We start from the raw sequence: 15,002 nt of genomic DNA, 5'->3' as shown, positions 1-15,002 counted from the left end.
GCTGCCCAAACGCTCCCTGAGCTCCGGCCTGGGGCCGTGCCCACTGCCCCGTGCAGCCCGTTCCGTGCCCGCCGCCCTCCGCTGCAGCCCCTGTCCCTGACCGCCACCCGCCCCTCCCCTGACGCAGCTCCATGCCGTTCCCTCAGCCCTGTCGCTGTCACACAGCAGAGCTCAGCGCTGCCCCTCCGCTCCCTGTGAGGAGCTGCAGCCGCCATCGGGCCTCCCCTCAGCTCCTCTGCTCCGGGCTGCACAAACACAGCGGCCTCAGCACTTCATATATGAGACACAAGCTGTAGGCTGCCATCGAAAAATTCAGCTAAACCCTACACGAGGCAAGGGGTTTGCCCTCTGCCAGTGATGGGCAGCTGAAGCACACCCAGCTGCCTCAGATACACGGGCACTGCTGAAGTTGTGGCGGTTCCCATGTGGCAGCACTTCCTGCTGCTCCTCTCACAGCCTCTGCAGGCAGGGCGCTTCCAGCCACTCAGCCCCTAAAGCATTTGCATCTCAAGAGCCACTCCGTAAAATGACTTCCTATAAAACACTATTAAACTTCTATGGCAGGCAGCACCCAGGAAATGGGATTACTTCGACAAGCCCAGTCAGTCTGTGAACTATGTAAGAAACGGGGCATCACACCCCTGTTGGCTGCTGCTGGAGGACAGGCGCTGGCTGCAGAGGAGCAAGGCTGTGCTGGGGCTGGCAGCAGGCAGAGTGGTTGCAGGAGAGGATGAGGTTCTGTGGTTTCCAGCGCATCTGGAAGAAAAACCTCTTTTGCTGTCATCTAGTCAGCCAGACGCACCGAGCTATGGAGCACCGTGTGCCCCAGTGTGTGATACACCAAACAGTGACAAATACTTTTCACAATGATTAGGAAACACCACGTTTTCCAAGAGACAGCCCTTGTTTTAAATCTTTGGCAGCTGTGAGAACACTCCTCAACCCAGACGCAGGTGGATGAGTTCCCCTCTGGTGGGGATGGCGATGGGTGGGATTAAGTTGACTCTTGGAGTCCCTGGGTCTACAACTCCATTCTGCACTGGCTGAGATTGCTGGCGAATTGATTTCTTCCCTCATCGCCTGGGAATCTTCTCTGGGAAGAAAGGAGATGTTGAGGTTGGCTCTTGCATGGCAGCTCATTCCAGCCAGGACTTGCCCTGAGCAGGAGGTATCGGCTCCGATCTCCGCCACCCTGCAACACAACACGGCTGCCCCATGCTGCTTTCACAACTGATGGGCTTTTGCCTCCTAGGCTCTCATTTGTTTAAAAAAAAAAAAAAAAAAAAAAAAAAAAAAAGATAAATGGTGGGAATCAAAATGGTTTATGAAAGTGTTTTACTGAAAGAGGCATGGGCCAGTATGCATCAGTGCCTTGGGCATACGGGGCACAGTGGGAGCAGATTTGAGTGCCCCGTGCTCACCAAGGTGCTACTATCAGAATTTCCACTGGGTTCCCAGGACGCTCCAACATGCCAGGAGATCAGGATGGGAGAAAGTCAGCAGTTCACCTTTGCCTCCATTAAAGATGTCTACCTCTGTGTCTCTCCACTGACTGTAGGACATCAGGTGCTCCTGCTTGGTTACATGAACCCAGGCCGCAAAGTCCAGCCAACAGAGGAAGCAGGTGACCGCTTCTCTTTTGGTTGTACGTTGATGCAAAATCCTGCTGATATGAAGAAACCTATAAAGGAGAGGTGATCTGAGGGCTCCAGGCATGCTATGTCTTTTCTAGACTTGCTGCAAACTGCTAGGGAGGAAGGTTCTGCCCTAAATCCTCTCAGGAGTTCAACTCTTCTCCTGATTACTTTGCTTGAAGAGCCAGATCTGGTGCATCAAGAGAGATCCTCTTTATCACCCACTTGTTTGAGATCAGATTCCTCCTTCCACTTGAGAGTTTTTGCATTTGAATAATTAAGATAAATCTGATAATCCTGTCCCAGCACTCTCGTGAATCCTTCCCACCAAGGTTGGGCAATTTCACATTGACACTTAAACATTCTGCAGAAAAGTGGTGAGGAAGAAAGAAAATGTGTACACCTAGGAAATGGAAGACTGAAATACTACTGAAGTGTACAACAGATTAATTTTCCTTCCTCTCCCTATTAATCTCAAAAAATCCACTGAAGTGTACTTCCTCTGTTGGGATTCCTCTGCCAAGTTTGTTTGGTTACAGATTGAAAATCTGGGGCAAACAAAGGAAGAGAGAAAATGATTAATAAACTCATACCCATTTTGCTGATGGAAAGCTGACCTGAACCTATCTATTCCAGGAGAGCTGGACTGGGGCTGAAGTCTCCACTACTCTTGCACCACATCTGTGTCACCAGCAGGCGCTACCCAAAAGTGTAAAAGCTGTATGCACTGTTTGCTGATTATTTTTTTCGGGCTCTGCACTTGTTTTCTTGTAGCACGGGTTCCTACTTTCTTCTTATTGGTACACTTTCTGGGCTCACTCATAGGAACTCCATCCCCACGCCACAACAACAGAGATATTATCTCATACATAGGAATATTTATTTTTTTCCTTCTTAAAAATGTACAAAAAATAAAATAACTGTATTTACAGTTTATCAAACCCCTCTCCCAGTTGCAACACTATTAAGTTACATGAGCTATTCCTTAATATAAAAGCACACTATTTATACATAGTTTGTTGTTTGTCAGAGCGAGGGCTTGTTACAAACTTTGGCACAAACACTCGTTTGTATCTTGTCTCAATTCATAGGAAATGGAAGAGCATATAAACATTTCATAAGCTTTACATTTAAGGCCCTAAGATACTCCTTCCCAGTTTCATACCAATCAACATACAGCTTCTCTGACAGCTGGAGGGCTGAGTTTTTACCAATCATTTGAATTCATTTATAGCATTTAATCCGTCCACAGACTGAAAGAGGAAAATGTACAAGAAAGGCTCTTGATCTCTGAATTCCACTGACCAATGACTTAATGAAAACACAGAAAAAAGAAAAAAGAAAAAAAAAGGAAAAAAGAAAAGAAAAAAAAAAGGAAAAAAGAAAAAAGAGGCTATTTTCTTTGTAGTTAACATTCAGTGATAAAAAGTCCTCCAAATACCCTGATGGGAAAGCTGCCATACATCAACGAAGTTTCGCTGCAAGGAGGCACTACATTTTGGGGATGTAAGCACCTGACTGTGTGAAAGGAAAGCAGAGTCTGAAATTTGGGTTTCTATAGCAAATAATCAAAAGGACAGACATAGTGCCAAATGTGCAGCAGGAACAAAGGCCAGAGCTTAGAAGGCTACTCTGCCTTTTGCACCAGTCATAGTCTTTCACAGGACATCTACAGACACTGCACTGCTCTCGCTCTTTGTATGGAAACGATGCTGAGCAGCCTCGAGGCTGCACTAGATTCCAGCCTGTCCTCTTGTAGAAGGAAATCAGTTTTGTTCTCTTGAGTAAACAACCATAGCAGTGCCACAAAAGGAGGCAACAAAGACGTTCCTGTCTCGTGCTAAATGACAGCCAAATCTTACTTCCATTTAACTCTTCATATTTGGAAGACACAGCATTAATCAGACTTCCTCATGAAACAAAAGCAACACATACATTTTAAACAACAGACTGAGACTTTATGCTCCTTGTGGCCTTTGAATGGGTCCCTCCTTCAGAAGTCTGCATTTTTGGTGCTGGCCCTTCCCCAACACCGATGTCCTGATTTTGAGCAACAAACCCTCAGAGGTGGTGAACCCTTGTAGCTGCCATGACCAGCACTGAGGTTCAGTGCTTCTGCGGCAGCTGATGCTGTAACTAAACTGACCCAGTGCAGGGTGATTTCCTCTTCATAATTATTTACATGCTTGTGATGCATTTGGCATATGGAGCAGAAAAACAAAGTCCTCAGGCCCTGGCAGGTAAATGAACTTAATGATCATCCCTAACTAGCTCCAGTAGTTGTTCTAAAATATTCTTAGTGTCTGGATAAGTGCTATCCATCCTCCTCAGCCCTGCTCTCTACAGTGAGACTGTAAGATGGAGCTGAAGGCAGGGGGATCAGCTCTCTTGCTACTGACCAGGAATTTGTACACTTAGAGATATATTTAGAAAAGCTTTCAGTTAATCTTGGAAACAACTTTCCTTCCCTGGACAGTGCCTGACCTAAAGCTCCTAAAATGGCATTGGAAAGGCAGCTCTGCTCCTTAAGCTCCAGCATTTCCTGGAGCATTGCAGCTTTTGCTGATCCTATACTGTGGGTTCTGGTGAACAAATGTTTGACAAGCCAGCAGTGTGCCTTGCAGCCCAGAAGGCCAGCCAACTAGGCTGCACCAACAGAGGGGAGGCCAGCAGGGCGAGGGAGGGGATTGTCCCCTTCTGCTCTGCTTTCGTGAGGCCCCACCTGCAGTATTGGATCCATGCCTGGGGCCCCAGTACAAGAAGGATGCAGAGATGTTGGAATAGGTCTAGAGGAGACCATGAAGATGCTGGAGCACCTCTCCTATGAAGAAAGGCTGAGGGAGCTGGTGTTGTTCAGCACTGGCACAGCTGCCCAGTGAGCTGTGAGTGCCCCATCCCTGGAGGTGCTCAAGGTCAGATTGGATGGGCCCTGGGCAGCCTGAGCTAGGAAGAGGTAGCCCTGCCCATGGCAGGGGGTTGAGGATGGGTGTGCTCCAAGGACTCTTACAATGCAAGCCATTCTGTGATTCTACGATACTGCTCCTCAGAGCTGGACGTTGCAGTGTGTAGCAGAGCCTAGCTCTAATTACCAAAGGGAGTTCCACCTCTATGTAATACAAGGATAAAATACTAACAAGGGTGCTGGTGCTGCCAGGACAGTCCCATCCTTCTCTGTGAACCTCAAATTCTCACTGACATCCCCTAATGCGGCACACCACAACCCAGTCCCAGACACCACAGTCACTGATAGAGGCAGAACCTGGGCTCAAATCTTGCATGTGATTACTGCTGAGCTTAGCACACAGCCTCTGCTGGGACATCGTGACCAACTGAGAAATCTCAGTTAAATTCCTTGGAATCCCAAACACCATTAAATAAGAGATAAATACAAGAACCAACAGCATTGCTCACAAGTCTTGTGTACTGGCCCCAGTTCTTAATGCTGCCTGTCAAAACTGTCCTGTTTTTTGGGAGTGGAAAAGTATCTGGGCTATGTCAGCAAAGACTTTTTATCTGAGTCTGAACCAAGCAAAAATAAATGAAATTACCCTAAATACACTGTATCTACTGTATCCACTGTATCCAATCTAAGATGTCCATCCTTAAGCAATGTAGCAAAAGCATTTTACTGGGGTATGTATCCATAAAAAGACAATGGAATTACTACACAAGTCTGCATCAGGAGCAGAAAGAACACACAAAGGATGAGTAGAAAGAGAGAGAAGACAGACAAAACAGACGCTTTGCCTTCCAGATGTGTATGGGTTCTGAATGTGATAGTCCTGACACATGTAGCAGAGAGCTTTCATAGGCTCTGAGAGTGCAGGAGCTTTGACAGGTACCTGACTTTTGTGTTTGAAGATCAGATTTTAATGGGATGCTATCACTAATGAAGTTAAGAAATTGCAAGAGCTTGCAAGACAATTGATGCAGAAATATGATAGAATCAGATTGGTTAGGTTTTCCAACTACTTTGCTTGGATGTAAATAGCTCCCACAGCTCAAGCCACGAGAGAAGGAGCCCCATTAAACTCAGCAGTGTTTCTTTACGTCATTAACCGCTAATGAAAAAATACTGTGACTAAGTGAAAAAGAGTCTTTAGAAGGAAGAACCAATAAAACTCTAAAGGTTGTTCGTAGGAAAGGCCTCACATTTCTGCCTGTCTCATGGGATCCCTGCACAGTGCATGGGAAATGAAATGCTTACAATTGAAAACCACAGGATTGTTCACTGTGTGAGGAGCAATCTAAGACAGGAAGAGGAGCTGAAAAGTAGAGAGACAGGTGCCAGGTTTGCATTTGCTGGGGACATCAAGGCCTTGGACTCCTTTCCTGGTATGATTAGGCTGTAGCCTTTCTCTCTCAGAATTCCTGTGACAGATGTGGAACTTGATGGTGTGACTGCATAGTTGACCCTGGGTTCAGATCCAGCCTGTAAAATATTTACATCAAGCCCAACTTTTTACCTCATTGAACTGCACTAGGAGTCAAAACAGAATCATTCCTTGGAGATACAAGAGCAAACTCCCTTAAGAAGATGTCTGAAGTTTCTTGCAGTCTAGAGGAATGCTTTAATGAGCAGTTTGTTGGGGTTTGAGACAGGCTCATTTTGAGAGCCCTCGCTTCACTAAGAGAACAGGCCTCTAGGCACACCAGACACAGGGGTGCTTCTATGATTTGGTGAAAGCTGGATGGAGTACTCAGGTGTCTATGTTTGAGACCTGGGCACCAAAGGTGGGTCCCACAGTGACAGTGCACTCCAAATGCTGTAGCACTGTCTGCTCCAATATTTCAGTATAAAACTGGGTGGGCAGGGATGGAGTGCACAAATGCAGACTCAGATTCTCAGTACACACTCCTTAACAGATTGCAGAAATCTAATCTTCTAGGAAATATTCTGTTAAACCCTAAGCCCAATACATACAAAAACATAGTGGCAATAAACGTGCCCACATACAGTAGTTAAAATATATTATTGCATATTATAAACATTATATACAAGGTTAAAATGGTTTCTTTACCATTTACTTACAAGTGACATTTGTAGCTGAATGCCTTACTTACAAGTCCTCATTGCTACATGCTGAGAACTACCAGAGGTATTTGGCAAGACTATACACTAGAGAGAGATATGGATTGGTCTGAGCAAGTGAACTCTGTCAGCCACTTTCCCCACCTTTAGCACTGTTTTTAGCGAGAGGAGAGAACTACTGGCAAAGAGATTTACATAAGATTTCTGAAACTGGACCAGCAAAGTTCCTCACTATATTTTAGAATGAGCTTATCCACACTAAAGCATGGACTAAAATGCTGCATTTCACATTTGCAGTGGGTCATCTGATTACAAATCTGGGGGCTGGTAACTGCTTGTACAATGGAGAGTGGGGAGCAATAAATAAGGGACCAGGTTAACATGAGTGGCCTTGTGCTTGACGAACCCAAGCCTGTATGCAGTAGGTGTGCATGTGCAGAACGGACAATATTTTCAAAGCAGTCTTGTAACAGTTTCTCTGATCAATGTCTGTCAACTTCCAGAGGCATCTTCTGCTTTCCAAGAAGAATGAAATGCTGTGGGTTCTTTACGAAAGGGCTCTGGTCTGAGGCTAGATCTCAGTCAGTGTGATCTTGAAGCCTTCAACCACGCTTTCCATGTGCAGGATGAATGTGTCCTCATTGGAGTAGTGCTCAATAATGTTGTCATCCATGTTTACCAGGATACTGGTGACAAAGGCAAAAATCAGTATTTTCACATACCAGAACAGCAAAAGGGAAAGCCATGCACTCCACTGCATGCACACACTCCACTGACTTCAACATGAAACAATAAGAGACTCCAGCACGTGCCAGTACAGGGACAAGATGGGAAATTATCATCAAGGTCTGCCCCGTAGTCCCTTCTAGCCTCTGGATTATAGGTTGCAACTTGTGAAAGTAGTTAGATATGTCAGGGCTGGGACTTTACAACTTTACCCACTTCTGGAATTGCCTGCAGATGCACACCAGATTTGGTGCAGACTCAGCCAGCATTTCCTATGTGCAGTGCCAGATCCCCCAAGTGCATCTCTTTTTCTACTTCCCAGCCATGCCACAAAAAAGCTGCTCCTCCTCCTCCATGATGTGAGTCACTGACATGGGAAAGCAGTGTAATTGGTGCTGTGCACACAGCTCACAGGACTCAGCTCGGGTGCAAGAGTACTAGTATAGGTGTATAGGAGTGTCATCCTCACTCTTTACCATAAAGGATTTCTTCCAACAAACACATCTCTTGGAAACAGTGTAAGAAAGAAGCAAAACATGACAAGTCTCACCTGTATTTTCAAAAGCAAAATAAATCATCAGACAAAACACTGCCCTAAGTTACAGTTAGAGCCAAAAATAAATGACTGACTTAAAATGATGTTGCTAGAATATTGATGTTACTTAGCAGTAACAAAAAGTTAAAACAGAGAGATTCAGATTTATGATAAAGCATAGTAGCCTTGCTATTATAAAACCACAGCTGTGATGCTCATGTCTAAATTTACTCAGTTGAAACCCTGCAGCAAACAGCGCTCTCCCTTGTGCTTGCCTGCCTTTCAGATTCAGGCAGCGGCCCATTTCTTCTTAATGCTGCAGGGAAACTCCATGCTGCATTCACAGCAAAGGCTGTGCCTTTCCCATACCACTCTCCACAATGTTGTTAAGTATATAGCCTATAAAACAGGCTTTACGCAAATACATTTTCCAAACATAAATACTGCTCCTTCACTGTAAGCCTATGAATGCCAGTCAGAGAGAGGCTGGATGTTCCTTCTTTTGCCACCGTTTGCTTTTTCCATAGACAGTAAGATTTTAGGGCTGTGGGCAGGTCTCCTAGAAGTGTTTGTACTATCTAGTATAATGATGCCCCAGGCATAGTTGGGATCCCTGACTGTCACAGTTAGTTTACTTTTGGCTTACTTACCCCTTTTTGCTCTTCTTATAAAGTTTTGCAATCTTTTCCACTGGCAATCCATATTTCTCAGAGATCTGAAATCATCAAAACAAAGGAAATAAAGACTGATGAGGAATAGCACCTCACCTCTTCGCTTTACATAAGGCAATTTAAACATCGTCTCTGCAAACTTTGACAGGATAACTACGAAGAAAAGTCTCAAGAGAAAAGTTACAACGACATTATATCTTTATTTAAGGATGATTCGGGGAGAAATAATCCTAAAAATCTTCATTAAAAATACTAACTTTTCTATCCAGAAACTTGGAGACTACAGTTTTCACAGATATGATTTATCATTGCTGCAGCATTTTCTACTGATCTGCTTGAGAATTAACACACTCCCCAGGTTCAGATGCTACCCAGGAATTTCAATCCCGTCAGCAATCTTTCTGCCTTTCCTTAGTCTGATTTTCTGGACTCATGGAAGCAAATACACCTCATCCAAGGCAAAAGACAGGGGAGCAGCAACACAACAGGACACCTACTATTTCTCAATGGCATTTCAATATCTGTTAAGCTAACAGGACCCTTCATGGCTCCTTTGGCCTGAAAAGTATCTTCTGGGTCCCTTTTCTGGTGGGAGGCCATGGTACTGCACAGACCATATTGCTGGGGAGGTGGCTCAATTACTAGGGTTGCAAAACGAGAATGCTGTACCACAGAGCATCACCTGAATGTACTCATAACAAGATGCCTCAGAGAAGTCTGTTAACATGGTAAAGGACTTTTAAAATCAACCCCTTTACATCCACTCACATGGTAAAGTAAACAATATAGCAAAACTTTGAGTGAAGAATATAGCCAATAAATTGCCAGCATCAGCAAGCATCCTTCACTGCAATGTTTTGGCTTTAGTTTGCATCAGTGTGTTGGCTCACTCCAAAACAAACCTATGGTGCATTCCTGGAGCTGATGTTCCTCAGAACTGAGAGCTTCCTTTCTAAATTATGACTTTTTTTTGAGGGAACGGGTCTCACCACTCACACTTTAGAATAGGATTGTCCCAAGAGGAAGAATAATTATGGAAAAAGGACCTTTTAGTCGGTGATTAATGAACTGTGGTATGCTACTGCCAACAAAAGTAAGCTTCTTGCTCTTCCCAGGTTAAATGAGGTTGCAGCTAAATAGCTGACTCTTTTCTTCTGCATCAGAGAACTGAAATGCACAATTAAAAATCCACTAAAACCTGTCAAACATCAATCACTGTGAAATCCTTTCCTTGTGTTTGTGCTCAGATTGCCATTGAGAAAAGTCATATTTTAGAAAAGTAAATGAAAGCAATTATGAAACAGAAAATGAAAAGCAAGCAATGAATAAAACTCAGCACCAGGGACAGACTCAAATATTCTCAGGTTAAACCTCAAACACGGCTCTCATCCAGACAGATAGAAAATTAACTAGCCTGTACCTGCCTACATCACCTATACTTGTACAATTGCTATCTTGCCTAACACAGAATTTTCTATTTAGGAAGTACAGCATAACTCCAAGATATGACAAGTCAATGAAACTTTGACACCACCAACAGTTTCCTCTGCTTGCAGTTTCTATCTGTGGCTAACAGGGGATGATGTATTTAAGGAGCATCTGGTAGGGTTCACCAGACCCACCCACTCCATACCTCACTTTTACTTGTGCCAACATGTTTCACTGCCCTCTTGGATACTGTGCTGGAGATATGTGAAAATGTCACAATTCCTGTGTGAATATGAGGAAATGCTGTATCTTCTTGGGCACGTTAACTCTGAAGCGAAGGATATTGTAAAGATCAATGCTGAAGACTTGATACAAACATTCTTTTCTCAAAGAGGCTTACTAGCAGTTAATATACAGCATTCTGCACGTTCCAGCATCAAACTTTCCTAGGATACTTGCGATGCCTAACACTCTTGCATATCAAATGTTGCTCAAAGTGGTTTGGGACCCTGGGACACCACTTCCTACACAAGCTATGAGTGGTGGGGCCAAGAAAGTCTTGCTTGTCACACTGTCTGTGACAGGTGTGGGATTTACATGATATGAAGGGATTAGTGAGCTTTGGGAAAGACTTCCAGCCAACTGACTAAGCACATTTCTCAGGAACCCCTAAGGATTCAACCAATTATACTAAATGGTGAGCTGTAGAAGCACGGCTTGAAGCAGGAGAATAGAAAAGCCTCCCACACAGAGGCTCAGAAAGCAAGTCTCCAGTACAAATGTGCTAAGTCCTGCTGCAGAATCTGAGAAAGCAGAGAGCTAGCATCTGCTAGGGCATCTCACTTAACACCCTTTTCTGAAACAGGTTTGTTGCCAACTCAGGGGGAAAAACACTACTGTCAGCCTCCACATAAAACAGGATTTTGTGTCTGATCACAAGCATGCTACAATACAGTAATAAAATATATCTTTATTTGGAGTATTTTCCCTTATAATCTCTATTGTGAAATATTCTGAGCAGAGAATTCTCTGCTTCCCTTAGGATGCCTGAAGCTGTGGGACATCCTTCCGAGTGGTACTGAAATGACAGGCTGGTTATCCCTTTGGGCTGCAGCCCCCTGGCATGGCAACTCTGTCTGTAGCACACATCTGATTGCAGAAGCCACCAGAAATGCTTTTTCTGCTCAAGTCAGGATGACACAAAAGGCACAAAAATGACCTGGGCTGGTAAAGGAATGCAGGAAAATATCTCTGCCAATTTATTCCTATGGATTCCTCTGTTGCCCTAAATAGGTTGGAAGAACACATACATATAGACATGTACAATAAACTGTGGTCTAGCAAGCTCTGTTGAACTCAGCTGGTTTTAATTTTAGAAAGACATTGGAAGATGCTTGAATTTCCCAGTTTAGATCATCCTCTGTCATGTTAGACTGCAGCACCTACTGAGATCCAAAGAGTTAACCACTTTGGATGGAATTTGGATGAGTCTGAAAGCAGGATTTGGATCTGGTCAGTCACCAGATCTTCAGTTTCTTGAATCCTTGCACTGAACTTAGAATTGAGTATTTAGGATGTGCACAATTACAAAATTGCATTATTTGCTGAAAAGATTGCAGAGAAAGTAGTTTAGAGTATATAATTTGACAGCTTTTTGGCATTCACTTATCTACTATATCCTACCAAAGAGAATTAAAATTTTATGAATGTATTCCTTCCAGTGATCTGGGACGTTTTACAACAGATTAGATTTCTCTGGTGCCGAAATCATGCCACTGAGTTAGCAGCTGTGCTGACAGAAGTATACAGAAACCTTTCCTGTTTCTGGACCAGCTTTATTTTTATGGTACAAAGTAACTGGATACAGGCATTAAGAGACACAGAATACCGAAGATAAAATGTTAACGTTAGCATGAAGTGTTATGGAAGAATTAAAACTTTCTTTTAACTTTCATATAAAGACAAGATAACATCACGTTCCAGTTTTACCATGAATCAGATTGCAGCCCCTTCAAGTGAAGCCTTCCTATTATTATACATGTGCATTCTGCACAGGTACAGCTTTAGCAAAAGAATCATTAGGCCATTTCTGTAACGCAGCTGACTCACCTCGGAGATACCCTGATCTGAGTAGGTGCTTGAGACAGTCCCAAAATCCACAACATCTTTTTGTCTTGTACCTCTGGCCAAGTAACTCAATCCTTACTATATTTGACACGTGCTACAAGACACTGATGATTTTATGCAAGCATGAATATATATACTTCTAGCACTCAGCTGAGCTCTCTAGAGGCATTTTCCTCCATTCCCATCTTCTCAGGCCAGGCAGTTTCTCTCTACAGGTCAGTCTCATATTAGTTCCCCACCTATGCAACGAGACACACAATTGCTTCTTCACCCTTCCCCCACCAAATTCCACACAGATACTAGCCATCAGCTCATATAAACAGTATTAACTATAAAAATATCCACTCACAACCACAGATAACATGTAACAAAGAAAAACTCAAGAGTAAGATGCATCTTGACAAAGAGACAGGCTTGAGCAGGTCATAGTGGGAGCTAGGGCGGGATAAGGCGTGTGAGACAGGAGTATGAATGACCTGCCTGCATTGGCTCATGACCTGTCCCTTGTGTGCTGAGACAGCACTGAACAAAAGCCAGATGAAATTCACATGGAAACAGTGCATCTTTGGTCCTCTTCTTTAAAAGATGGCTCTGAATACACCAATGAGCACTGCAGAACATTGAACAGGTTCTGAATCAGCAGTTCAAGAAGAAGTGTTTCAGAAAACGAAGCCTTTATTTCCCTGCTTTCTTGACATTGCTTAATTACTGCCATTCCTCAAGGGTTGGCTCTCCAATAAACCAGTTCTGTGAGTCTATTTTATCTCAGTAACTTGCTGACAGCATTCAGTTTAGAACATGTCAACATTTCAGAGATGTGCTCCAAAAAGCCCTTATTAAGCTTTTAATATATCTGAGAATAGCTTCATCTCTCTATTATATTTTATCTCAGCAACACATTGAGAGTCTCAAAATTTTCTTACTAAGAAAGATGAAGTAAGGACACTGGATACTTACCGCTTCCATTAGCCCCTTCACTGTGGGCGATTTCAGCATCAAGGCATCAAACACCTCATCTGTCTCCTTCCTCACATATAAAAGCACTGAAACAGAAAAAAGACAAACTTGGAGCAAGTCCAGCCAACTGAACAGATGAAACACCTCACATTGAGTAGAAAAATGAAATGCTGAAAATGGTTTGCTCTTAAAAAGAAAAGAGGAATTTCCTATCAACAGTGATCCAAACACGGAAAACACACCATGGCTGCTGTGAAAACACACAAGGAAAATGCAATGAATTTAGTTCAATGTGGTCTAGGCATTCAGGAATTCAAACCTCCATGTACGCAGAGAAAAGAAACCCCAACAAAAAATGTTTTGTCCTGTGACAAAACATGCAAGCAAGGACTTCCTTTTCTTGGCTTGCATCTTCTCCAAACTTCATCCAAAAGACTGGGAAAGACATTTAAAAAAAAAAAAAAAAGGCAAAACTACTTGGCAAAAGCAAACAAAACAGGTACAAAAAAGGTGACCTGTAGCCAATCCTCACAGACAAAAAGCAATAAGAAGGAAAATAAATGCTAATCACTGACAGAGAGACTTGCTGGTTATCTGGCAAAAGCAAAGCAGATGTGTATAAAATAAATAGAAATAAACATAACTGAAGACTGTACCAGCATGAATTCAGGCATATTTGCAGCAAATTGTAGCTTTTTTGCCCATGTTTTCAAATGATTGGAATAAGGCTTAAAACATGGCTGCCCAGATCAGTTTCCTGTCTTGGTCTACAAAACCAGGTGTCAGAAATAATGGCAATTTTTGCATCTTCAATTTAAAAGTATTAGCCTCAAATTGGCTCTGCATACCTGTTGTAGCAGTCTTTTTACCTGCATTTGGCATTTGAAAGAGTCCTTTTTGGTGCCAAAGAAGCTCAGATAACTTTGGCTCACAAATTAAACAATGGTCAGAATATAAAGGAACAAAAATTTTCACAGCAGTAGTTAAAACTTGATTGGTTTTGATATTCTTACTTGCATGAGCAAGCACTCTTTTCAAATGTTATTTTTATTTGTACTGACATATTTACTGTTTCAGTAATACTTTTCTTGCAACTAGAGGGCTGTCCTGTAACTTCTAGCTTTTCGAACATCTGAACCATCTGCCAACCTTAGTAACTAAAAACGTGTCTGAAAAGAGGAAAAATGCCTCAGTCTGAGGCTAAAGATGGGGTCATGGTACAAACCAAGCACTCAGCTTTAAATTGCTCTGTTGTGTTTGGCATCTCAGGGAATGTTATACTGAATGAAGGATCCATTACAAGGATAACAGGAGACTTGAATCACTATTACACGCACAGAGAGCCAGGATTAGTAAACATATTGGAAGGGAGGGGTGTTGGTTTTCTTTCCCAATAACAGGTGTGAAAAGCCCAGTTTTGATTCACTAGCACGCTTTTCCATAAATGACTCCTGGCAGCATCAGTGCCTTAAGATCCTGCCTCCTCTCTGCTCTTGTGCTCCATTATTCTGGCCCCTGTGAATCCTCCTGCACTGCGAACAAAAAGAGCAGATGCATGTAAAAAATAGCCCAGTTCTGTGAGCTGTTCTTCAGACTGCCCTCTGCTCCAGTTGCCAAAGCAGCCCGGCAAACCTTTGTGTGCTGATGTGACTCAACCAGCACTAGCAGCCTGTGCACCTATTGTCACCACCTCCGTGCCACCTTGACAATCTCACTTCAAAAGCAGAGACTGCAATATTTGGGGGGAAAAATATCTTGCATCAGGCAGTGAGTTATTTTTGACAGAGTAAGACAAATTCAGATTTTCCTAATCTCTGCACTACCTGGACTTGGCTTTCAGTGTTCTTGTCAAAGCTGCAGCCCACAATACTCCCTAATGCTCTTTAGATGTT

General features: G+C 43.2%; 1 protein-coding gene across 6 annotated transcripts in view; it reads right to left on the bottom strand.

Moving 5' to 3' along the window:
- Positions 1-2,492: 2,492 nt before the first annotated feature.
- GRHL2 (grainyhead like transcription factor 2) overlaps positions 2,493-15,002 on the bottom strand; it is a 63,814-nt gene continuing 51,304 nt past the window's right edge. For all 6 annotated transcript variants that reach the window (XM_052704748.1, XM_052704751.1, XM_052704746.1 and 3 more), the window contains 3 exons: positions 13,111-13,196; positions 8,578-8,642; positions 2,493-7,352 (listed from right to left, as the gene is read on the bottom strand). In XM_052704748.1, coding sequence (XP_052560708.1) covers positions 7,238-7,352; positions 8,578-8,642; positions 13,111-13,196 — 266 coding nt within the window. In that variant the 3' untranslated portion in view covers positions 2,493-7,237. The remainder of the gene's footprint in view (positions 7,353-8,577; positions 8,643-13,110; positions 13,197-15,002) is intronic.

This window comes from Tympanuchus pallidicinctus, unplaced genomic scaffold (genome assembly GCF_026119805.1).
Source record: "Tympanuchus pallidicinctus isolate F22 unplaced genomic scaffold, pur_lepc_1.0 scaffold5, whole genome shotgun sequence".
In the NCBI taxonomy this organism is placed as follows: Eukaryota; Metazoa; Chordata; class Aves; order Galliformes; family Phasianidae; genus Tympanuchus; species Tympanuchus pallidicinctus.
Note: the sequence above shows the minus strand (reverse complement) of the source record. Positions and strands in the feature narration are given on the sequence as shown.